At 60.8% G+C, this 25,313-nt stretch overlaps 1 protein-coding gene across 3 annotated transcripts in view; it reads right to left on the bottom strand.

Annotated features, from left to right (window-relative positions):
• Window positions 1-8,374: 8,374 nt before the first annotated feature.
• The window catches only part of ZFYVE28 (zinc finger FYVE-type containing 28), a 108,353-nt gene continuing 91,414 nt past the window's right edge, over window positions 8,375-25,313 (bottom strand). For 2 of the 3 annotated variants that reach the window (XM_064584149.1, XM_064584151.1), the window contains exons 9-13: window positions 14,257-14,375; window positions 13,064-13,180; window positions 11,497-11,601; window positions 9,249-9,352; window positions 8,375-8,725 (exon numbers count right to left, since the gene is read on the bottom strand). In XM_064584149.1, the coding sequence (XP_064440219.1) occupies window positions 8,594-8,725; window positions 9,249-9,352; window positions 11,497-11,601; window positions 13,064-13,180; window positions 14,257-14,375 (577 nt within the window). In that variant the 3' untranslated portion in view covers window positions 8,375-8,593. The remainder of the gene's footprint in view (window positions 8,726-9,248; window positions 9,353-11,496; window positions 11,602-13,063; window positions 13,181-14,256; window positions 14,376-25,313) is intronic. The other variant, XM_064584150.1, reaches the window with a different exon arrangement.

Consider the following 25,313-nt stretch of genomic DNA (forward strand, 5'->3'; position numbering starts at 1 on the left):
AGGTCTAAATGGGGCATGCTGCCACCAACAGAACAACAAAAACTAAAAATCTCAGCGCTTCCTGTCCTGGGATCTACTGCATGTTTCATACACATTCCCTTGTGTATTTCTGAATCCCCATTTACAGATGAGGAAACCAGGAATCCTGAGGTTTAGGGACTGGCCAGGGTCTCCTTGCAATCCCAGGGGCATGTAGATTAGTGCTCGCCTAAACGTGCCCCAGGGCTGGTGACCCAGGAGCATGGAGACCAAGACACCTCCTGGCCTAACACTACTTGCCTGGGAACCACAGCTGTGTGACCTGAGAAATGGGGTTAGGGATGTGTTGTCTACCCCCCAACCCTCCCAGCAGAGCTCAGCAGGACCCAGTGGGGTACTCGGATACTGCCATTAGACAGCCCTGCATGGACATTAAGACGACCCCTTGATGGTAATCCCAGCCCCACAATCTACCCAGGACCAGGGCACTGAGCCCCTAAGAGCTGCACAGAGTAAAGGAGGGTGCCCCATTCTGGGGAGGGGCAGATGCATGCAGAGTTCAGGGGTGTAGGAGGCAGGACCCCAGGCTCACCACCTGGTGGTCAGCATTTTGCAGAGTCCCTTCATCCCTGCTTATGTGAAGGATAGGTTGCTGTTCCAGTCCTAAAGCCGGCACCTTGTCCAGGGTGAGTGCACCTGCTGGACGCCCACCCTACTAACTGCCGTGGGGCATGAGGGGTGCTGTGTGTCACAGCCTGCAGAGCGAGTACCCAGGTGTGACCATGGGAACCACGTGTGTACTGCACCCCAGCCTGAGAGGAGAAGGGGTGGCCCCACCTTGCCTCCATCTGCAGCTAGGCTGTTTCGGGGACCCCTCTCCCAGCAACACCCGGGACCAAGCACTTCCAGGGGCGCCACACCGCCTGTGAGTGTTGTGGTATCGGAGCGCAAGCAGCGTGTGGGAGTGAGTGCAGAAGTGGGCCGCGAACTAGCAGCTGGACAGGAGGGCCAGGGCATGGCGTGGGCTGAGGCATCAGGACCCCAGGCCTAGGTGTCAACCAGGGAGGAGCCTTGTGGGCCAGAGAGAGCCTCCAGGGAAGACACTAAGCTGCAAGGTGGGGGCCTGCTGGGGGGGGGGGGGGACGAACAGGGGTGGGGTGGTGCTGGTCTCACTTGGGGCCAGCCAAAGCTCCGCACCCATGAGCGTCAATGTGCCCTCCCAGGTATGTTTCGCGGGGGGGGGGATGTATAGGAGCAGCTGCCTGGCCCAGGGTCCAAAGCTGCAGGCTCTGTGCCACCCCAGGCCCAGTTCTGTAGGGCAGGTCTCCAACAAAGCTGTATCACCTCTTCCAGGGAGGCTTCCCTGAGCCCAGGCTAGGCCGGCTGCCTCCTCACCTACTCCTCTCCTATGTCTGCCCAGCCCTTCCTGCCCCTTCTCCAGTGCAGGGCCCTGTCCCAGCGGGAACCAGCCCAAGTCCATGCCCCTGAGGAAGGACGCAGCCCTCTCAGGCCCCCTCTCTCTATCTCCATTTAGAGCCCAAGAGGGGACATAGACCTCTCCTGCCCCCCTCCCAAGCACCCAGGCCCCAAGGTCCCTCCACCGTGCATCCCTCCTGCACCAGCCCACATTTCCCTCACTGTCCCATCCCCCAGATTGTTTTCCCTGCTTGTCCTTTAGGGGAGCCCAGCCCACCCCAGAGCTCCCAGACAGAGGCTCTAGGAGAAGGAGTGGGGCCTGAATCCAAAAGGGACTTCCCTATTTGACTGGAAGGCCCCCTCTGCCCAGCTTTCTTGGTTTCCTCCCCCACCTGCGCCCTAGCCTCAGCTTCCCTGGCTATAAAAGGAGAATGGTAGTACCCACCTCTTGCAGTGTTTGGAGGATGGCATGAGGATTCCTGGCCCAGGAGCTCAGTAAAGGCAGCCTTCCTCCCTACCCCCAGGGTCCCGGGAGGGCATTTAAGGCCCTAAGGAGATCTGAGGGAAAGAAACCTCTAGAAAGCTGCTTCCTAGCTTCCCCCACACCTGCTGAGCCCTGGCTCCCTTTCTCTGGCCCAGGGCTCCACCCCAACGTCACAGCCTTCGGAATATGCCTGCGGCTCCCGGCTTGGCCCCAGGAAGCACCCCCACCCAGGATGGGAAGGTCTTCAAGGCCCTTCTTTCTCCAAAGCCCCTTCCTCCTGCTTCCAGGATGACCCAGCCCTGGCTTCATCTTCTCCCATCCTCCCCATTGCCTCCCCCATCACTGGGGTGGACTCCCTGCTCCCACCTGGGTCCACAGCAACAGCATTCTGGGAAGGAGGCTGAGAGTGAGGGGCTGCCCCGCCTGCCTGGACAGCCCACAGCCTGCCTTCCCCGGGGACCGTGGAGGGGCGGGGGGGGGGGGGGCGGCAGGCCACATTTGGTTAGCTCCCTGCAGGCAGGTTCTGGGACTGTGGTGTGGGGGGGACAGAGAACCTGCCCTGGGGTCATCAGAGGGCCAGGCCTGCGCCAGCATGACAGCCAGCCCCCTAGAAGCTGTGGCTCCCCTGCCCTGAGATGTCTGGTGTGCACCAGCACCAGAGGGGAGTCCCAGGGGACTTTTTTCCCTGGGTCCCTCTCCCAAAGTGTCCCTGGATTCTAGTCTGGCCACAAGACCTTGGCCAACTCGCTTTAACCTCTCTCCACCTGTTTCCTAGCTATAAAACGGTTGACAGTACCTACTTTTCGGGGTGGCTTTGGGGTGGAAAGAAGGATCCATGGAAGGTCCCAGGCAGCAGTGGGCAGGGCACAAAGGGATGCCCAGAAAGTGGCGGGAATATGAACATCAGCTCCAATCAGCAGTGCCTCTAACTGGTGGTCCTACACACAGAGAAATGGGGCCGGGCCTGGCCAGTCGCCATCGGCCAGGATCCTCGTGGAACCTGGCTGGGCTGGAGCGGCAGCTGCCCAAGCCCGCCAGCCCCGGGCCAGGCCTCTGAGCATTTGGGGGCCTTCTACAAAGCCGAGCACTCGGGAAAAAATGGTCTCCACAATACAGTGAGGGGGCAGCAATGATATCAAGATGCATGAAGACATAATGTGTGCAGAGCTAACATAATGTCAATGTTATTTTTAAATTTAAAAAGAATAGTTTATTGTATTTGTGAACAATTTTTGGAGTAGATTTCTCACTTTACAAGTTATTTCCCCCGCTATATTTGATGACCCTGGACAACTTAGACAATTATAAATTAAATGAATTTTTTTTTGTAACCGAGATATCCAAAAACAAACAATAAAATTTTCTTTTAAAAAATGTTTATAGGGAAAAAAAAAGGTATGAAGGTGGGATGTGGTATAGACTCGGCCACTGGCTGTGGTATTGAGCCAGAGGGCCAGAAACTGACGGCTCAGGGCCAGCGACCTCGTCCAGTTCCGGGCCCAGGTGGGGTGTGACAGGGAGCCCGGGTTAGCCCTGCTGCTGCCCCCCAGGCCCCTAATGGCTGTGGGCCCTCTCATCTGAGGGAGGATGAGCCTGGAATAGATGGGCAGGTCTCCCTCCCACAAACAATAGGGGCCTCCAGGCTCACACCAAAAACCCCTCTCCTAGTACCGCCTTCTAGGATGCTCTGCCCTAGGCCTTTCTGGCCTGTTCCACCACCCCTTCTAGGAAGCCTTCTTGGCCTTCCAGGCTGTACCTGGCTGCCACATGTGGTCTTAGGCTAGAGACCTTCCAGTCTTAGGCTGAAGGCCCTGAGGGCCCGAGCCTAGGAAACCCACCCCCAGCTCCCCACCCCTGGGCTCCTGGTCATCCAGCAGCTTCTTGACCCAGAGGGTTGGGCTCTGGTGAGTGTGGCCCAGGCTGCCTCCAGCCGAGGGCACAGAGGCCTCTCAGACCTCCACCCACACAGCCTGGCAGGGCCCTGTGTGACAGGAGGCAGTCCAGAGGTGACTGGCTAAAGCCATGTGACTGCCTCCGATGGGACCCTGGCCTCTCTCACCCACCCATCTCCCTGTGAGGTGTCCACACCACAAATCTGACCATGTCCTGCCCTGCTCAGAACTCTTCCACGACTCTCCAGTGCCCTCTGGACAAAGCCTGAATTTGGTGCCTGGGGTGACCCAGCCGTGATCCCTATATGTGCTCCACCCTGGCCAGGAGTACCCCCATTGCTCAAACTCTCAGGACTGTTCTGGCACCCCATTCTCCATGGATACCCCACTCACCCCCCAAGGCCCAGCCGGCTTAGCCAGCTCACGTGCCCCTGCCCCAGACCTGCAGGCCCCCAAGGGCAGGGAAGGTCTGGGGTGTCTGGGTGCCCATCTTTGCCCAGCTCTGGTGCAGGCTCCAGCCCTGACGTGCCCTCAGCACACGAGCAGAAGCCAGAGCCTTGCTTGTGTTTTTAAGTCTTTGGGGTGACATCCCCTTTGAGTGACTGCTCGGTGCTGGAATCTGCTGCTCCCCAGTCTCAGAGTCTGGAGAGGCCCTGAGGGTTTTGCTGACTCCTGCGAAGAGACCCCAGGCTGTGCTCTGAGAATGTGTGTGAGGGTCGGAGTGATGCTGCTGTCTGGGAAGGCTGCCTGGAGGAGGGGGCTTTGGGTGGGCCTCTGAAGAGATAAGTGCCTCCAGGACTCTGGGTCATGGGGGTGGCATTGGGCAGCCACTTTGAGTCCTGCTCACCTGCCCTCCAGCTCCCATTGCAGAGTCCAGGGAACCAGAAGAGCTGGGAGGATCAGCCCCCAGCCCCAGCCCCTGTGCTTTGAGATGTCCAACTCCGAGCAGGACCCAAACGGATCTGGGATGGGGTCTGCCCTGCGTATAGTGCTTGCTGAGCCAAGACCCTCTCTTGCCCTGCAGGCAGCGCTCCCGTGTCCCCCCCGTGGCCCTGGCAGCCAGACCTGCCAGGAGAGCAGACCTGCTGGGAGAGCCGACTGCAGGCACGCGCCCCCTGGTGGCCATCAGGGCTATAGTGGGGACCCAGGATGGGGCTCAGTCCTCCGCCCCAAGGGAAGGGGAGCACCCCTCCAATCCCGCTCCTGCCAGCGGCCTCCTGGGGGGATCCTGTCCCATCACCTTAGTCAGCAGCCAGGACACTAAACAGTCCTCTTCTCTGCGCTCCCACGCCACCCCAAGGCCACACGGCTGGTGCCCGTGGCCGCCTGCTGGGTACCCAGGGGAAGTGCACCAGGCCTGAGGGCAGGCTGGCTATATCTGGGCATGTTTGTGGGGACGGATGAGCCACAGGTGGGGGCAGGCAGCAGGGGCACCTCCAGAGGCGGGAGTCGGGGGGCCTCTGGACTGAGCTGAGCCTGCAGCGGTACCGGATGGGGCATCCCCCTTCTCCCCACCCCCATGCCACCTCCCTGAGGCTGACTACGGTGGCTCTCTCTGCCCCAGGGACTCCTGAGGTGCAGAGAGCTCAGGGTATGCCCAGCCCAGACCCTCCATCCTCTGATTTGGTGGCCTGCAGGCTGCATCCGGGTCCTGAGTACCCGTGGGGCCCAGTCAGGCCTAGGGTCCCCGCCTGTTGCCAGACGCTTGGGGTGGCGGTGTTGGGGAGCATGCAAGGCCTTCTCCCCAGGGCCTGTGCATAGCACAAGAGAGGGCTGAGGCAGGCAAGACAGACCCAGGTGCGCCCAGCCGCTGGCAGCCCCCAGCCTTCCTCCCGATGCCGGATAGGGGTGTGGTGGGCACTCCAAGGCTGGTGGAGCCCTGGTCTCCGGAGTGGCCTTCAGAAGTGGCTCTCCGGGCACAGCCACCGGGGCCGTCTCTGGGCACTCTGCTTCCGCTGCCGCCACCTACTGACTTCCTTGAGCCTCGGTTTCTCCACATGACACAAAGATCCTGCCCCAAAGGGGACTGTCGAGGGGAGTAGAGCGTTCAAAGCAGAAGGCCATAGTGGTGGTGACGAAGGGGACTGGAGGCTCAGGAAGGCTAACCAGCTCGAAGCCCAAGGCCAGGTTGCAAGGGCTGATTCCAAATCTGGAGCTCTTGGCTCTCTCCCTGTCCCTACCCCCAAGGTTTCCCAGTCCTGAGGCCCTACTGTGGTGGGCAGCAGGCCATTCCTTCTAGAACCTTTCTGAGTGGGAAACTCTGTGTTGGACTCATCCCCTCCCCTCCAGGTCTTGGCTCTGCCCTTGGGGTGTGGATAGCCCTGTAGAAGGGTAGAGTGACCACATGTCCCTGGTTTAGCATGGAGAGTCTCATGATTCAGGACCCTCACAGGGTGCTCCCGTGTCCCGAGACCTTCCTGCAGGGCAGCCTGGGGTGGGAGTGCACAAAGGCAGGCCAAATCTGGCGTGGAGGGCCTCCTGGCTCCCGGCCACATCCAGAGCTCCCTTGTGTCCCCGGGGGCCTAGACCTCTCCCTCTGGAGGGCGGCCCTGTCTGTGCTGAGGGCAGGCAGACCCTCTTTCCTGGGTCTCCACTCTGCCCAGCCTGACCTGGCAGGTAAGTCTGGAAGGTGGTAACTGTGGGTGCCTGTTGAGGAGAGGAAGGGGTGTCTCTCCATAGAGGCTTCTCCTGTAAGAGGCTGACTTCCTGGTCTGTGGCACCATGAGCTGCCTCCCCCCCCACCCCTGCATGACCTTCCGGAAGGCATCGCTGTCCTGCCAGTGACACCAGCTGCAGCCACCCACAGGGGTGGGAGGGGCTCTGTCCAGGTGGGCAGCCAGACACCCCTTCTCTTCTGCTCCTGAAGGACTCAGGACTGCTCCTAGGGAGCCCCCCAACTCTAAATACTCTTTCACCTCTCAGAAAGAAAGTGGGTCTGGTGGCCACTGGGGTTTCTCCCAACCATCCCCCCATTCTCTGAGGTCCCAGTGTCTACCTCCAAAGGACTGGGCACCCAGTTCCCAAGGGCTCAACCTCCAAGAGCAGAGGAAGGTGCCATTGCCATGGCAACCCCACGGTGCAGCCTGCCCGCCTGCATTCTCCCCAGGGCACTCCAGAAGGCATCCCCAGGTGGGTGGGTAGCCCAGCCCTGGACCAGGGTGGGGAGGGCTCCAAGGTGGGGGTGTCCAAGAGCACACCCCCCAACACACACACACACACACACACACAGGCCAGGGGTCTGAGCTGAGGACACACGAGACAAGGGGCTGGACAAGTAGGCAGGGCATGGGAAGGGGCTTTTGGGGAGAACACATATTAGCAAGAACACCATCCCTTCCCAGACAGAAAAAGAAGTCCGCGTTCACATCAGAAACGAGTGTCTGCAATCCTTAAAGAGATTTATGGAAATGGCTTCGAATTACAGCATTTAGAAAATAAAAATAATCTCAATACATAATATTCCCTCCATTGTATACCACCCCCCCCCCGAAGCTGTTTCTGTGCATATGCACCCACTGTTCAGCAGTAGCTGGATTTTCTTATAAAAGAAGCAGTAGTGTGCCGTCTCTCTAAAAATAAAGCTGCAATCGTCACTGCAATGTGAAGCCTGAGATTTAAGCCTGAGGTGTACGTGCTGGGGCTGGCTGGCTGCCTCAGCCTGAGGCCCGCGCCAATCCGGGTTGGGAGGAGGTGGGCCAGGGTCCCAGGGGGACAGAGGGAAGGGGGTGGTGGCAGCAGGTGGGTGGCGGTCCTTGGTCCCGGGAGCCCTGGTCTGAGAGCCTGGGGACCTGGGTCTCAGCGCCCTGTGGGCAGCTGTTTGCCCCCCATCCCACCAGCAGGTGGGCACCCGTGGGCAGGGGCGCGCCTGCGGGCGGACCCAGAAGAGCTGGGTGTGCATCTGCATCTCCCGCTCTGAGAGTAACCAACCCGCCTGTCGTTTGGTCAAGGTCCCAAAGGGGAGCAGGGACAGGCAGCTGTGGGCTAGGCGCAGGGAGAGAGAATGGGCAGGGCACGGGGAAGCCCTCCGGGGGACCCTGAGGCCCGACCCCTCTCTTGGAGGTGTCCCCCATCTGCCCAGGATTTGGCCCCAGGTGCGACCCCACTTCGCCGCTCAAGAGCGGGCTCTGAGTAGGCCTTCTACTGTGGCTCGGCCTGGAGGCAGCAGCTCGGCGGGCCGGGGCCGGGGCCGGGGGCGGGGCCGGGCAGGAGGAGCGCCCACCCCCGCCCGGGACACCCCCACTGCCCGGAGCCGACCTCCTGCAGGCCCCCGCCGCCGGCCCGCGGGGGTGGGGGTGGGGGTGGGGGTGGGGGTGGGGTGGGGGTGGGGTGGGGGGGGGGCGCGCCGCTGGGGGGGCGGGGCGGGGGCGGGGGCGGGCAGGAGGAGCGCCCACCCCCGCCCGGGACACCCCCACTGCCCGGAGCCGACCTCCTGCAGGCCCCCGCCGCCGGCCCGCGGGGGTGGGGGGGGGTGGGGTGGGGGGCGCGCCGCTGGGGGGGCGGGGCGGGGGCGGGGGCGGGGGCGGGCAGGAGGAGCGCCCACCCCCGCCCGGGACACCCCCACTGCCCGGAGCCGACCTCCTGCAGGCCCCCGCCGCCGGCCCGCGGGGGTGGGGGTGGGGGTGGGGGTGGGGGTGGGGGTGGGGTGGGGGTGGGGTGGGGGCGCGCCGCTGGGGGGGCGGGGCGGCGGCGGCGGCGCGCGACGTCCTGCGAGGCTGGCGGCCTGCGGCGCCCTCCAGCGGCGGCAGTAGCAGCTCGTTGAGGCGCGCGGAGACCCACCGCCCGCGGCACCTCCTCCCCGGGAGTGCGCGGGGCCCGGCACGTGTCAGACGCCCGCCTTGTCGCTGTAGAAGGGCGTGACGTGGAACACGTAGCAGTGCGTGCACACGCGGACGGGCTTCACCTGCCCGTAGCGCGGCAGCGGCGCCGAGTGCGCGGAGCAGCGGGAGCAGAAGATCTGCAGTGCGAGGGGCGGGCCGGGGGGCCGTGAGCCAGGGTCCGCGGCAGCCCCGGGCCCTGTGCCTCGCCCCTCCGACCCTGGCCCTGCGGCGGGGGCGGGGGCGCTTCCCACCCCCTCCCTCCGAGCCCAGGCGAGGCGGCAGTGGCGGGACCCCGTGGTCCCCCGCGTGCCACGGGGACCTTTAGAAAAACCTGGCGTAGGTCACGGCCCCAGGAGGCCAGGCTCACCGAGGGGGTTCTGGCCCCCTCGGACCCTCTTTCGCTGCACGTCCCCAGCTCTGCAGTGGCCAGGAGCAGCGCCATCGGGACCCAGGGGGCTGGGGGCCTCAAGTCCACACCCTGGGCCAGGTCAGAGCAGGGCCCAGGGCTCACGGACCTCTGCACCAAGACCTCAAAGGCCTTATCAGGCCCCGGGGGCATCGGTCCTGGCTTCCAGATCCCGTGCACAGCCCCCTGGGGAGGACCACAGCCTCAGTCCCTGGGGCCGCAGGGACAACCTCTGGCCGCCGCGACCCGCTCACCTTCCCGCAGCTGCGGCAGTGGTGTTTCCGGCGGATGACGGTGAAGGGCGCTTTGCACGCGGTGCAGAAGCCGCAGGCCTCGTCTGGGACCCACTCCGGTGGATCTGTGACAGTGGGAATGGGGTCAGCCAGAGGGAGCCGTGCAGCCGTGACGGTGGGAGCCAGCGGGCTGGGGTTCGAGGGCGCCTCTGGCTGGACGGGACCCAGCAGCCCCTGCCCTCCTCTTCGGCCCTCCCCTGGACCCCCATTACTGGCTATGGTCTCAGGAAATCGTCACCTGAACAGCGGCTCCGCAGCTCTTGTCCGAGCCTGCCCGCCAGCCCCCAGCTTCAGCCTACACCTTGCAGCCAGCCAGGCCACCGGGATTCAGGACATGGGCAGGGAGTGTCCACCCGGATGACCCTCTCCCGAGCCTCTCTCTGTCAGCACCCAGCCTGGCAGGCCCCTGGGGCAGAGGTGGTGGTCGAGAAATGAAGAAATCGACCCCCAGCTCAGCTCTAGGTGTGCTCTGTGGGGGCCTCAGGCGCCCCCAGCCTTGCCCACCCCCAGCTCCAGAGCAGTTCTCAGGCTCTTGGGGTCCTGGAGGCCCAGGGAGACCCCCCAGCCGGCCCCTCCCTGACATGTGTGCAGGCCAGGCTGGGGCCAGGGGCCAGCTCCTTCTCCCACACCTCATGTGGGGCCTGTCCGACTCACTCCTCGAGGCCCTGGCTGATGGGAGACTCTGTGGAGGTTTGCTCTGGAATTCGAGAGACACATCAGCACAGGGAGAAGCAGGCTCCCACACGCAGCAAGACAGGTGCTTTCCTCCCATTTCAGGCACCAAGCTGACTAGGGCGGGCCAGGCCCCGAGGCCAGCACCAAGGGCCAGGGGGAAAGAACACATCGGACCCCTCCCTCAGACCACAGAGAGTACTCAGAGGTGGTCTGTGTAGCCTCACAAGACCCCCAGGCTTGATGCTCAAGTGGGCACTGGCCTGCATCCCTACACCCCATCCTCAGGGCCTCCAAACAGAACTCAGAAGGGCCTGGGGTCTTCTGGCCTCCCTCCCACCCTGGAGGCTCTGCCCCTCCTCCTGCCTGCTTGCACAGACCCGAAACTGCCTCCCACTCAACTCTCCTGCCTTCCATCCTGGGCCTGGTCAGCTCACCCCCACCCTGCAGGGAGGTCATTTCTTATGCTTGCCACCCCCTATGTAGAATCTCAGGCTGGCCCCAGGGAAATCCTGGATGGCAATGTTAGCCCCTAAGGACCGTGTTGGGCCAGGACCTCCAGCTCAGGCAGATAAGGCCAAAAGCACTCCTGGCAGGGGCGAGAGGGTGGGGGAATGTGAGGGTCCCGAGGACTTCCTGGGCCTGCCAAGGGGAGCCACTTCTAGGAGGGGGCTGGGTCGGCAGCCCCCAGGGAGGATGTGGCCCTCGCCTGTGCCCTGGGCAATGCCAGACCTCGCAGCTCATTACAGTCACTCATGAACAGAGAGGTTCCAAGTTCCTGTAACAGGTACTTTGTACCATCATGCATCGTTTTCTAGAAAGGTAGAGATGTGCTGCTCCTTACACCCCATCCCCGCAACCTCTGTCACCCCCAGGGGACTGGCGAGCACGAGGAAGGCCCCGAGCCTGGGACCAGCAGGGTCAGCCAGTGGGCCAGGCACACCAGGAGTGCTGTGACCTCTGGCCTATCGTGGGGTCAACTTCAGCCTCCTTCTCGGCCCCATCCCTGTTTGACGCCTGGTCAGGCCTATGCGCCACCATCTATCGCGGCGCCTCTCCCAGGCCTCCAGCCCCTTAGAAACTCTTGGGTGGCCCCCTCCCCATAGCTGTGCTGCCCGAGCTCCCAACCTGCTCTGGACGCTCCCTCCCTGATCACTAAGCCACTGGTCCCCCAGCAGGCCTGGCTTCCTAAACGGGGAGCAGGGTCTTGGGGCTTCCACATGACCTGTGAAGAAGTCACCGGAAGCTGCCATGTGAGGCCCTTCCTGTGGGGCAGGTGGGTACAGGTGGGCTCAGGTGTGTGCCTCTGCCCTGGGTCCAGCCACCTCCGGCCGCAGCCAAAGGCCTTGGCTAAGGGGGTCCGTGTGCCACCAAGGGGGTAGCCGCCTCCCCATGGGCAGCTACAGGACCCCCAGTTGGAGAAACAGTGCCTTCATGGATTCTGCATTCAGGACAGAGAGGGGGACAGTCCAGACAAGCTCCTCACCCCCTGCTCTGCATGCAGCACCTCGGGCCCTGGCCCACACCCCGCACGCACCTTCCAAGTCCCCATCTCGGGTCTTGGCTGCCAGTTCAGAGGATGATAGGGTCTCCTGGCAGAGGGCACAGTCCTCCAAGGCCGCACTCCGCAGGCTTTGGGTGACTAGGAGAGGGAGGGAGAGAGGAAGGGGTGGGGTTGATGCCCAAGCACCTGTCCCTGCTAGGCCCACCCACATGTGGCCAGCAGGGGGGCAGCTCCCCCAAAGCCAGCCACAGTCCCCCTGCAATGGGTGAGTCAGCACCGCCCCAGCAGGCTGGGCTTGGTGCCCTGAGGTCTGCAGCTTCTCCCCCCTGCGGCCCCCAGCCCCAGAGCCGCTGCACTGTGTGTGGAAGGTCCCCTTGGGCTGTGACCCACGAGGCAATAGGGGGACCAGGCCTGGACACAGGCTGAGGAGCCCACCATCCTTGCTTGCAGAACTGGTCCATGTCACCCACCTTTTCTGCATTGTGATGTTTCAGAAGGCCGCACCACCCCGAATTCCCCATCAGCCCAGTGGTATGGCCACCAGGAGGCAGAGCTGGGGCGACACACAGGACTGACTCTGCTCCTCCTCCCCCCAAGCCAGGATGTGCCCTGCTGGACGGGGGCGGGCTCTACAGCCGGGCAGGTGGCTCTGTGTGCCCAGATGCCCCATGAGGATGGGCAGCTCGCCCAGAACAGGCATCTCAGCCCAGCACAAGGGGAGGGCGAGCAGGGGTCAGACCCCCTCCCCACCCCGTGCATGTCAGAGTATGCAAGAGTGTGTGTGTGAGAGAGTGTGCATGTGTGCATGTGAGTGTGTGTGCATGTGAGAGTGCGTGTGTGGGTGTGTGAGTGTGTGCATGTGTGAGAGTGTGCGTGGGTGGGTGTGTGAGACAGTTGTGCATGTGTGCGTGTGAGAGTGCGTGTGTGGGTGGGTGTGTGAGTGTGTTTGTGCATGTGAGAGTGTGTGTGTGAGAGTGTGTGGGTGGGTGTGTGAGAGAGTGTGTGCAAGTGCGTGTGTGCGCGTGAGAGTGCGTGTGTGGGTGTGTGTGTGACAGTGTACATGACTGCGTGCGTGCATGCGTGCACGTGTGTGCGTGCGCGTCTGTGCCTGGGATTTGTGGGCACGTGTAAACGCGTGAGGCAGGTCGAAGGCGGCCACAGGTCATAACCTGCCACTTCCCCCCAAAAGGTGGGGCCGAGGTCCCCTCCTTGACTGTGGGCTGCCCCCCCCCCGACAGCTTTGGTGGCCGGAAGTTGGTAGGGGTGACTATGCGGCGTCTGGGTCTCAACTGCCCCCCTGCAGGCCGCCGGCCCCGAGAAGTTGGGTGACCTTGCTGGAGGGCATGCAGGGGTGAGCAGGAGGTGCTGCAGGCACAGGCCTGTGCGTGGGGGGGGGTGGGAGCCCCCCCGCAAAGCCTCCGGGGCACCTGCGACCTGTGCCCCTTGGTCCCTAGTGGAGAGCCTGGCAGTGCCAGTGGGTTCCGTGTGGAGGCAGTGGGCCCCAGAAAGGCCGGATGGATGGCTGTGCAGGGCCATGTGCCCTCAGTGTGGGGGTGCGGCTCCCGGGGGGTGGCACGGACACACTGTGGGTGGCACTCACCCTTCTTTAACTTTTCCTTGTCGTCTGTTTCGGGCTTGGTGGCCATGACCTCAAAAAGGGTCTTGAGAATACTCCTCAGGTCGCTGGCATAGTTTGTCTGCAGCTGGTCAGCCACCCCTGAGAGAGGAGGACGAAGGGAGGGCAGGTCAGGCCAAGCAGCCGCAGGGGCTCAGGGCTGCCAGCTGGGTGACCCCGGCCAGAGCTCACGGCCCAGGACTGACGCATCCTCAGGTGGCTCAGGGCAAAAGGGGGCCGCCCAGCCCCTGGGCCACAGTTTGGCCAAAGTCAAGGCTCAGGAGTCCAGGGAAGGCTGGTGGTGGGAGTGACCACACGGACAGCCCCCTCCCTGGCAGGAAAGCACCCCCCCCCACCCTCCCTGCAGAGGTGGAAAGCGATGCTGGGTTAGCTCTTTGGGGGCGGACCTGGCTGCCACATGCAGCAAAGTGAGGGAGAAGCTGCGGGCATCCCACTGGAATGGGAGCCCAGTGACCCGTCCCAGTCAGCGCTGCAGTCAGCGCTTCTAGAGGATTCTCCGTGCACCGTCAATGCCCCGAGCACCTGCTGGGCATGGCATCCCTCCAACCCCCGACACAAACCTGTGCAAACTGGAGCTCAGAGTCGCCCGAGGTCCTCCTGGTCCCACCTGGCCTGGCTCGGCACTGCCTGTGGGGCCCTCGCCCCCCCAACATGACCTGATTCTGCAGGACCGCCAGGCCACGGGCCGCACTCCCGGCAGGCAGGCCGGCTGGAGCCCATCCCTCAAAGGTGGGGGTGAGAAGGGCATGCGGGAGGCAGGGAAGGGGGCTGTGCACACTTTTATACACAGAACTAAAGAAAAGCTCACAGGCCTCTGAACCCCCCAGGGGTGGGGGACAAAACAGGCAGCTCCCTGTCCTCCCCTTCCCCACTGTGTAGCCATCCCCAGAAAGGGAAACAAAACTAGGCAGGGTACACTAAAGTCTGAACCACAAACTGAGCAGAACCTCCCCGTGTGGGTGGCCGAGGCCCCCGCGGGAGCCGTGGGTTCCCCAATCCCAGCTGAGGGACCTGCTGAGGAATTAAGCCCTCCTCTCCGCCCCTGGGCTGGAGATGAAGAAATGACACGGTGGGGAAGCCCCCAGACTCCCGGGGCCTGGCATCGCCCGCATCCCGCCCTCCGCCCGGCGCCGCCTGCCCCAGGCCCAGCCGGGCACCTGAAATGCAGACAAACAGGCGGTGGATGAGGTCATGGCTGCCATGGAACCTGGACCGGATCTTCTCTCTTGTGGCCGAGGGGGCGGTCTCCAGCCCGGCCTGGTCTGTGGAGCCGCTGCTAGAGGAAGGAAATACGGGGTGCATGGGTGGGAGGGCGGCCAGGGGCTGCTGGAGCCTGAAAGCCCACGAGTGAGAAGAAAACTCTCTCTGTCCTGGAGCCAAGCTGCCCGGACTCGGAACCGAGCCACACGCGGGCCCTGACGAGGCTGCCGCACAGCCCGGCTTCTGACCCAGCCCCTGCCCCATCCACCACAGTTCGCGCTCAACTCCTGCCCTTTCCTGCTGCACACTCAGGCCGGGCTGCCCTTCTCACCCTCCCAGATTAACCTTATCTACGGGCTTCCTCCAACGGAGGAGTCAACTCACCTACTTACTCCCTACGCAGTGGGGTGAACAGTGGACCCCCAAAGATGGGCCCAAGCCTGGACCCCTAGAACCTGCGAATGTGACTTATTTGTGTAAAGGGTCTTTGCAGCTAGAGAGGAGAAAGTCGTCTTGGATTGCTGGATGGCCCTAACCCAGTGACAGGTGTCCTTCTGAGAGGAGTGTAGAGGGTGTAGAGGTGGGGGGCGCCGGCAGCCCCCGGGAGCTGGACGAGGCAGGAAGGACCCTGGATGAGGGGGGGTGGCCCTGCCAGATTTCGGACTTCTGGCCTCCCTACAGTGAGGGGGTAACTTCCTGTCGTTTTAAGCCCCCACGTGTGGGACTCTGTCACGGAGACGGGGGTCCTGCCCCCACACACACCTCCCTTCTGCCCTGTGGCTGCGAGGGCCCAGCAGGGGCACGTCCAAGTCCTACATCACTCCCCTCCTTTCTTCTCTCATTTTCCCTTCCAGCTTTCCCCCTGACGTTTAACTTATGCTCTCCCTGTCGTTTCATGGATGCAAGCCTTTTATCTGTCTGGAAATATTCATCATAATTTTTAAAACGTGGCCAACGGCTGCCTGCACCATCTCCTTTTCCTTCCAGGGAGGGAGTTGGTCTGCTTTCCATGCCAGAGGCCTGCCTCAGCGCACACGGCATCCCAGGCTGTCTGTCCACACTCCGAGGGAGGCACGGCTGGGCCCCAGTGGGCTGGGCCACAACTTCAGAAGGGAAACGTGGCACCACCGGTGTGAAAGAGGAGCTGCCCACACAACACGCATGTGGCCCACAGACGTGGCTGGATCTTCATGGTGGCCCTGATGGCTCAGTGGTCACACAGGGGCCGAGTTGACAGAGGTGGAGGGGAACCGGTCACCGCTCCTCACGTGCCATGTGGGTCCCTGACACACGGCAGAAAAACGCGCAGAACTGCCGAGTCTTAGGCAGGGGTACGCCCCCGATGGGAGACCACTGAGAAGCACAAAGATGTGACACCCCCGGCCGGTGCAGAGGGAGGCTGGGCTGACCGGGCCCCGGGGCTCCACGGGCCCCCTTCCTCCAGCCAAGGGCGTGCATGGGCTGCACTTTGCCGGCGCACAATGAACATTCATTCTAACACAATGAACATTCGCTTCGGAGCATTTGCGTTTCGCCGGAGCTTGGAACAGCCAGGGCCGGTGGGCAGTGGGGCTGGGCGTGCCCGTGCTCTGCTGGGACCTGTATGATGAGCCACGGCTCTCTCCTGCTGAGCCGCACGGTTTCCACTGAGAATCGGGGGGGGGGGGGGGGCTGGCTGCCCCCCAGCTCCCGTCCCTGCCCCGGGAGCCGCGTAGGCGAAGGAGGTGGGGACTTCACTGTTGGCCATGTCCACCGCCACTCAGGATCCCCAGTATCAGTGACAGCTCTACCCAGAAGACTGGGGAGCAGGGACCCAAGCAAATACCGTTCACAAATGTTCAGAGCAGCACCATTCTCGAGAGCCACAAGGTGGGCGCAATCCACGCGTCCATCAGTGGATGAGCAGGCCAACATCCGTGGTCCATCCACGCAGGGGAATACTACTCAGCCGTAGAAGGAGGTTGTGCGTGCACTGCAACAAGGCGGAAGCGGGAAGACACGAGGCTGTGACCCAGTGACTCACGAAAGGTCACATAGTGTGTGACTCCATTTATGTGCAATGTCTAGAGGAGGCAGATCTATGAGACGGGAAGGCGGGGCTGGCGGCGGGGAGACGGGGAGCGACTGCTCGTGGACGTGGGTTTCTTTAAGGGGTGACAAAAATGTGTGCGTAGCTGCGATCACACTAAAAACCACTCAAGTGCACACTTAAAAAAATAAAGGAATGCTTTTCTTGTAATCATCTAGCAAACTCATATTCAAGAAATAGCTCATAAACTGAATGTCCATCAACAGTGGGTTGGCTCAACAAGTTAGGTCCCATCCATACAATTTCCACTTAGTAGAAGAATCGTCAGATGCTAGAAATGCTAACATACTGAATGAAAAGGCAGTATTATAAAATTAGAGATCTCACATGTACCTAGTGAGACATGGGGAAAGATCATCTAGGCATTAATGTCTGAATTAATTATCTGAATAGCGGGACTATGGATAAATTAGTCTTTTCCCAAGTGTCTTCTGTGAGCAAGTACTACTTTTGTGATTTTGAGGAGAAAGGCAGAGCTTCTGGCAGCAGATGGCACCACAGCCCTGCCTGTGGTGGGAAGTCCGTCTCTGGGTGCAGGTAGGAGCGGCTCTGGGGGCGCCCCTGGGGTTCGGCCCTGCAGCCCCAGCCCCGCAGCTCAACGCCCCAGAGGCTGGGATGTCTTCCTGGACACTGGCGCAGCGGCCCGCACACCGAAACTTTGAGGCCACAGACAGCTGAGGCCATGGAGCCTGAGACGCTGGCCGAGTGGGGTCGGGAGGTCAGCGGAGAGAGACACAAAACTCCACAGACACGGATCCTAGGCAGAAAGACGGCTTCGAAGGGCTGAGGGGAACAAAAGAACAGACCACCGGAGCTAGAAGCTGCGATCTCAGCTGGGACCTGAGCCCCGGTCTTGTCTGGGTCTGCCCGGCCCCTAGGGCCCACAAGGATGGCCATTGTCTGGGCACTGCCCGGGGCCACCCCTTTGGAAGGGTGTTGATTGTCCACAGGCAGTCACTAGACAGACTGCTGGGCAATGGCGGGCACTGGACCCTCTGTGGACAGAGGGGCACTCACATCTACAGGGAGGCCCCTGTTTCCCCACGCACCAGTCTCTGCCAGGGCCTGCCCCTTCCCCTGCACCGCCCAGCCAGCAGGCTGACAGCTTGGGGACTGTGTTCAGAGGCCAGGCCCCAGGGCTCCTGCAGAGCCCTGCCTAGCTCGGCATGACTCATGGAGGCAGGACTCACCCTTGGCCTCAGAGGAGCCCAGCACTCAGGATTTGCCAGGCCTAAACTCCCCTGGACATGCCAGGGGCCACCCCAAGTGCTGCGGCTCCTACCAAGGTTACCGAAGGCCCAGGACAAAGAATCTTTTCAAACAAAAGTCAGAACTTGTCTCTCCTCTGTTGCAACCTTCCACCCCTGCTTTCCAGTTAGTCCAAGTAAAAGCAAAAATCCTTACCGAAGGTTATAGGGCCTGGCATAGTCTGTACCTCTCTCTGTCAACTTCCCCTCCCACACCCTCCACTTACTTATGCTTCTCAGACTTCCTCCTTGCTGTCTCAGAGAAGCCAAACATGCTATTGGCCACAGGGCCTTTGCACAGATGTCACTGGGCCCAGAATGCTCTTTTTCTGGATAGACCCAGACGCCTCTGTTTGTTATGCTCCATTGGAAGACCTTTCCTTGACCACAAACAGAACCACCACCACCCACCCCCCGCCACCGCCCTGCCAACTGCTCTCTTCCTGCCCTTACCCTGCATTGTGCAACTTGGGACACTCAGCACTCTGCCTTGGCATGTGTGTGCTGACTCTGTCTTACTCTGGGAGAATGCAAGGCTGGCCTGGCAGCAACTTCTCTTCTGTTCATTGCTGTATGCCCAGCATCGAAGGCAGCCCCCCCCCGCCCCGCCCCTCACCAACCTCCCAATCTATAACTGTTGAACAAAGAGTTTGAATTCATTAGACACAGGGGAGAACGAGACGTGGGCCTCTGTGGGAATAAACGCTCTCTCTGTGTCTGGAACGCTAGATGGGATTCAGGAAAAGGGGCCACCAGCAGAGCCTTCTCATACCTCACAGCTTCGGAATGCTGTCTGCTTCCTCCCCCATGAAGGTGCACCTGATGCAACAGCCCTGCTGGGAGGAGTGGGAGAGCCCCCGAAAGACATGTCCACCCGAAACCCCCAGGGCCTGCGACTGGACTGTCCAGGCAGGCTCTAACTCCAACAACGAGGATCCTTCTAAGAAGAGCAGAGGAGACACACAGAGAAGAGGCTGGGTGTGGATGGAGGAGAGACTGAGGGACGTGGCCATATGCCCCAGAATGCTGGAGCCCCAGGAGCCCGGACAGCCAGAAAGGCCCCTCCCCGGGGGCTCCAGAGGGAGCATGGCCCTTGATTTTGGACTGTCGGCCTCCTGAGCTGGGACATTCCTGTAGTTTAAAGCCCTGCGTGAGACCGTTTGCTCCTGCTGCCTGGGAAGCGGATCTGGGCACAGAACCCACGACCCAACCCCAGGTCCGTCTCTTACCTGCTGGGCCCAGGAGACTGTTCCTCAGGGACAGAATGCACAGTAGAATCTCACCAATGGGTCCAGTGAGAAAGACGTGGGGGGCGTCAGTGCACAAGCTTGAGATGCAGGCCAGAGGCGGGGCTGTCCTGGCACCGAGGACACGGCTGGTTCCCACCAACGAAGCCCGCTGGAGCTTGTCAGGCATCCAAAGGGGCATCACACGAAACATGTAATTATGGCTCGAATCGCTTAAGGGAGTCTGAGCTCATAATCAATGTTTACGCCTCTAGGGAAATTGCTTTGCCAGGAGGTGTTTGCTGCGTTCATCCCACAATTTGTGCGGGAGCACCGAGGGGAGGGAGGAGCGTGTGTGTGAGGGTCCTGCCCCGGCACCTGCGGCCTCTGGCAGTAAGGGGGGGGCTGGAGGTGGGGCGGAGGGCAGAGCCGCATGGGGCCGCCTGGCGCCTGGGGGTGGGGGGTAATGCTTCTGCCTTGAGTGCAGGGGCCCCTGGCAGAGTCTCGCTCCCCCTCAGCATCTTGGGGCCACCCACAGCCCTGCCGGTGGGGAGCCTGGGGTCCCCAATTGTGCTAGGGAGGGGGAGCCAAGACACCTTCCCCACCCATTAAATCTCCCATGAGGGGGCTTGAATGTGTGGGGAGGTGTGTCTGTGTGAATGTGCACCCGCGTGTGTCTGAGTGTGCCTGTGAGAACATCAGTGTTTGCGCGTGCGTGTCTGTGAGAATGCGTGTGCACACGTGTGTCTGAGTGTGCCTTGTGAGAGCATCATGTGTGCATGTGTGTCCGTGAGAATGCGTGTGCACACGTGTCTGAGTGTGCCTGTGAGAACATCAGTGTTTGCGCGTGCGTGTCCGTGAGAATGCGTGTGCACACGTGTGTCTGAGTGTGCCTGTGTGAGAGCACCCGTGTGTGTGCATGAGTGTCCGTGAGCGTGCGTGTGCACGCGTGTGTCTGAGTGTGCCTTGTGAGAGTACCAGTGTGCGCGTGCGTGTCCGTGAGAATGCGTGTGCACACGTGTCTGAGTGTGCCTGTGAGAACATCAGTGTTTGCGCGTGCGTGTCCGTGAGAATGCGTGTGCACACGTGTGTCTGAGTGTGCCTGTGTGAGAGCATCCGTGTGTGTGCATGAGTGTCCGTGAGCGTGCGTGTGCACGCGTGTGTCTGAGTGTGCCTTGTGAGAGCATCCGTGTGTGTGCATGAGTGTCCGTGAGCATGCGTGTGCACGCGTGTGTAAGTGCGCACTCAGAACGGGGCGCAGTGCCCCCCCCCAGGACAGCGGCTACATAGGACACAGAGGTGCCGGAGACCGAACACTCCTCCAAAGTGACCGAGCAGGGACAGAGGGACAGAGAGGGACAGAGAGACAGGACCGAGGGTCCACTGTGACGAGCAGCCGCCTCACACACCTCGCACATCCTTCCTGCCCCAAGCGGCCTTCTCGTGTCTCCTCCTCTGAGGTCCACACTGCAGCCTGGCCCCACCGTGACCCCGCCGGCAGCCAGGCCTGACCCCGCTCGCCCTTCACACAAACCCACCTCTAGCACGTATCATGCTGCGGCCTCGTCTTCCTCGAAAGATGTCATATATTTGCCTATTATCTGTGCATTCCTTTAAAAATGAATCGTGTCGTGGTTTAATCTTATGTGAAAAGATTTAAAAATGAGATCCCAGGTGTGGACATGCTAAAGAGAGACCCTCGTGCGGGGAGACGCCGCAATTCACCAGGCTGAAGCCAACCCACTTCCCCGTCCTGGTTGCAGTGCGCTCGCGCCTGGGCAGGGTCCCGCTCCCAGCCGCCCCCTCCCCACCCCTTCCCAAGCTTGCCGGCCAGTTCTGGGGAGGGGAGAGGCTGCCCGACACCACTGGGAAGGAGCCTGGTCCCCATTGGCAGGGGTGAGGGCCTGGACTCAGGCATGGGCCCTCGGGGGCAGGGGGAGACCGTCACAGCCGTGGGGGGTGCACATGCTGGGGACAAGTGTGACACCAGAGCCCATGCGCTCGGGCTCCCGTGACCACAGAAACAGCAGTGGCCTCTGTGTGCCACACGTGAGGGTGTGCTCGGAGGTTCTTGTTCACACCCCCATCCCTCCCCGGACACGCGGTGCCCTGGAAGGCTCCTGGCTCCACCCTCGTCCAGCCTCGTGAATGTAGGCAAATCGCTCTGTCCCTGGGCCTCAGTGTTCACTTCTCTAAGTGGGAATAGAGGGAGATCACGCTCGGAAGGGGACTATGCCGGGCCTCTGGTAAAGGCTCCGTAAGCCGCAGGACTTCCCACGAGATGGGCATCAAGCAGGGCCCAGCCAGGAATGGCTGAGGGTCTGCACCATGCTGTTCAGTGGGCATGTCACCCCCAACGGAGTCCCACTGTGACCGCCTGAAGCCATGTGCCAGGCTTCTAGACGCCCATGCGCTCAGGGATAGGGATTCCTGGAAATATCCTCCAGTCATCACTATGGATGATGTCCAGCCAGAAGGACACAGGAGCTCAAATGCCCCTGCAATGCTTATGCGGGACAGCTAGGAAGCCTCGGTGAACCCCCTCGTCACCAAAGGACGCTCTGCAGAGCCCCGAGGACAGAGGAAGTTCCAGGGACCCGTGGCTTCCCCAATCAGGGAGGACAGAGAGTAGACCCCCTGCCCAGTGCCCACAGCCCTCGCTGAGCCCTCCCAGCCTGCTGACTGACAGACGGGGTGGCCTTGGGCAGCAGGGTGCACCTGGGTCCCTCAGAGTCGCTTCCCCAGACACAGGCCCACCCAGGCCGGTCCCCCTGGAGTCCAGAGGAAGGGAGAGCCTGGCAGCACACAGGTCCACAGTGCCTGGAGTGACCCCAAGCCTGCTGGGACCCAAGGAGGGTCTGTGAAACAGGGTGCACGTCCTCCTCCCAGGCTGGGGAGCTCCTGACGCTTTGGTGCCTCCCACGTTGCCATGGCAACCCTCCATTTACCCCACAGCTGCGGGGGTCCCGTGTATCCGCAGGCCCTGACACACCCACCCCGTCCAGCTTTTTCCACTTGTGAGACTACAGCTCTGTCCCCAACAGCCCCCAGGAGACAACTCCCAAAGCTGGGGCTGTGGGGTGTGGGGGGTGTTGCAGGGCCAGGCAGGGCCCCAAAGCACCTGCTGATACCTGCAGCTCCTCCCGGTGGGCCTCTCCCTTCCCTCTGGGCTCGCTGCCCTCACCTGGGTGCTACCTGGCCCGGCGCCACCTCCCCCTTCCACGGGGAGGTGGGGGCCGTGGTCTGGCTCCTCTGGGGGCACAGCACAGCCCAGCTCTGGAGAAGGTCCCACGGTTGGGCTATGGGAGCCTGATCTTTACATCATTCCCTCTTAAGACAGGTGCAATATGCGTATACTCTAGAAAAGCCAGGAAACACAGATCGGCAAAAAAATACATGTGTGTTTTATAAACATGCGTGGTTGTGGCATGAGCAGAGGGGACCTGTGTTCCCTTCTGCTGTCGTACCTTGCACGCCTTTCCTGAGCTTTCGTTGCCTTTTTTTTTTTTTTTTAAGATTTTATTTATTTGAGAGAGAGAGAGCATGAGCAGGGGGAGGAGCAGAGGGAGAGGGAGAAGCAGACGCCCCGTTGAGCACGGAGCCGGACGCGGAGCTTGATCCTGGGACCTGAGCCGAAGGCAGACGCTTCACTGACAGAGCCGCCCAGGTGCCCCTACTTTTGCTGCTTTTAAAAGCTCTGAGAGGGCGCCTGGGTGGCTCAGTTGGTTAAGCAACTGCCTTCGGCTCAGGTCATGATCCTAGAGTCCCAGGATCGAGTCCCGCATCGGGCTCCCTGCTCAGCGGGGAGTCTGCTTCTCCCTCTGACCCTCCCCTGCCATGTGCTCTCTCTCTCTCAAATAAATAAATAAAATCTTTAAAAAAAAAAAAAAAAGCTCTGAGAAGGGGCACCTGGGTGACTCAGTCGTTGAGCGTCTGCCTTCGGCTCGGGTCGTGACTCCGGGGTCCTGGGATTGAGCCCTGCATCGGGCTCTCTGCTCAGTGGGAAGCCTGCTTCTCCCTCTCCCCCTCCCTCTGCTTGTGTTCCCTCTCTCGCTGTGTCTCTCTCTGTCAAATAAATAAATAAAATCTTTGGGCCCCTGGGTAGCTCAGTCGTCGGGCGTCTGCCTTCGGCTCAGGTCACGATCCCAGGGTCCTGGGATCGAGCCCCGCGTCGGGCTCCCTGCTCAGCAGGAGGCCTGCTTCTCCCTCTGCCACTCCCCCTGCTTGTGTTCCCTCTCTCGCTGTGTCTCTCTGTCAAACAAATAAAATCTTTAAAAAAAGAAAAATTTCCAGTGACCATGGGTGCCTGGATGGCTCAGTAGTTAAGCGTCTGCCTTCGGCTCAGGTCGTGATCCCGGGGTCCTGGGATCGAGCCCCACATCAGGCTCCCTGCTCCGCGGGAAGCCTGCTTCTCCCTCTCCCACTCCCCCTGCTTGTGTTCCCTCTTTCAATGTGTCTCTCTCTGTCAAATAAATAAAATCTTTAAATAAATAAATAAATAAATAAATAAATAAATAAATAAAAGCTCTGAGAACAGAAGGCTCCATGGCTGGTGAACAAAGCCGTGGGTGATGGACTGCAGACAGCATCTGGGCCTCCCTGCTATGCCACACTCAGCAATTTAAACCTGTTTTCTCGTATCTGCCTCCAAGAAGACGGGAGCAAAGGCTCTGCTTGAGGAAGTGGCTGTTCAGAAGGGGAGTCTCCTGGCCCCACGGTGGAGGAGACAAGCCCTTTAGGGTGCTGCTGGAGTCCCCGGGCAGCAGCCAGGCCGCCCCCCCGCATCCTGAGGAGGGGTCAGCGCTTACCAAGCACACTGCTCAAAGCCCCGGCTTCCACCCCTGCACTGTGGAGGCCCCAGATATTCAAGGAGCAGGGAGCTGGGCAGAATAAGGACACATAGGTCGCGGGGCTGCAGGGAAGGAGGGCGGGACGGTCATACCTGGAGGCCCAGTACTGCAGGCCTGGACTCCACCAGCCCCCTCCCCTGGAGCTGCCCCTGCAGGGTGGCCCCCTGAAGCCACGAACATCCAGACTGCACACACGGGCTGGGATGAGGGCAAGGATCCTGCTATGGAAGCTGGGCTGGACGGCTGCCAGCACCGTGCTAAGGGGCAGTGGCCCAGAAGAGGTCCACTGCAGGGGCAGGAGTTGGAAGGAGAAAACCCAGGATGTGATAGACCGGACAAGAGCCCCGACGTCCCCCTCCAAATCCCAGGGTGTCCTGCTTGGCCAGCTACCTTCCAACCCTTGGCAGCCCCTTATTTTCACTCAAGCTAGGACAGGTATGCTTCTCCCAGCCTAAGAGAGGTGGTGTGGGCACCGGTAGGATGGATCATCACAGATGTGAGACTCAAGGCTGGACTCTGGGAATGGGCCCAGGGGCCCTGTAGTTGGTCCCCAAACCAGAGTCAGACAAATGAGAGGGACTGCCCCCGCTGAGGGGTTCTGTTTCAAATCTGTGAAACAGGGATGGCAAGGACATGCAGCCGCAGCACTCGACAGGGCCACTGGCAAAGCTCCCCATGAGTTTCATCAAAGGCACATGGTGACGTGGTGTAGCAGAGATGGGAGGGATGTCATGGCAGACAGGCTGGGGACAGTGACCCAAGGAGCAAACAAGGACCAGAGGCAGGAGAGTGCGGAGATCATCTAGAAAGCTGACACTGGTCAGGGTGCAAGGAGGCAGCCATGGGGCAGGGGCTGGGGCAGGTGGCCTGGGTCCCAGAAACCAGGAGTGTAGGGAGCCCTGGGACTCCAGGCAGAGGACCATTGCCCAGCTATTTGGTATCAGCCTGTCTGAGCGGAAGTCAAGAGGACGGAACGGAGCAGGGACTGAGGACTATGTGAATAAGCTCTTCCACTCACTGAATAAGAACTGGGTAGTTGAACAAACCCACGTCTAGCAAAGAAATTGAAACTGTAGTTTAAAAACCTCCCCGTGAAAACTCTAGGCCCAGATGGCTTCACTGGTGAATTCTAACTAATATTTAAGCTAAAAATAGTACCCATTCTACACAAACTCTTCTGGAAAATTGAAGAAGTGGGAATGCTCCCCAACTCACCCTAGGCTCTCAGCTTTGCTCTGATACCCAATCTGAAAAGGACATTATGAGAAAAGAAAACTGCTGCCTGACATTCTTCACCATCAGATGCAAAATTCTTAACAAAATTTTAGCAAATCAAAGCCAACAATACATAAAAAGGATAATACGTAGTGGCCAAGTAAGGTTCATCCCAGGAATGTAAAATTAACTCAACATCTAAATATCAATCAATGTCATTTATCACATTAACAGACTAAAAAATACGAACAATATGATCATCCCAAAATATGCAGAAAAAGCATTTCAGAAAACCCATCTATTCTTGATAAAAACTCTCAGAAAACTGGGGATAAAGGAGAACTTCCTGAACCTGCTTAAGGTGCCTATGAAAACCCTACAGCCAAC

This window comes from Mirounga angustirostris, unplaced genomic scaffold, assembly GCF_029215605.1.
Source record: "Mirounga angustirostris isolate CCGP_5_RB_7025 unplaced genomic scaffold, mMirAng1.0.hap1 SCAF_2, whole genome shotgun sequence".
Lineage (NCBI taxonomy): Eukaryota > Metazoa > Chordata > Mammalia > Carnivora > Phocidae > Mirounga > Mirounga angustirostris.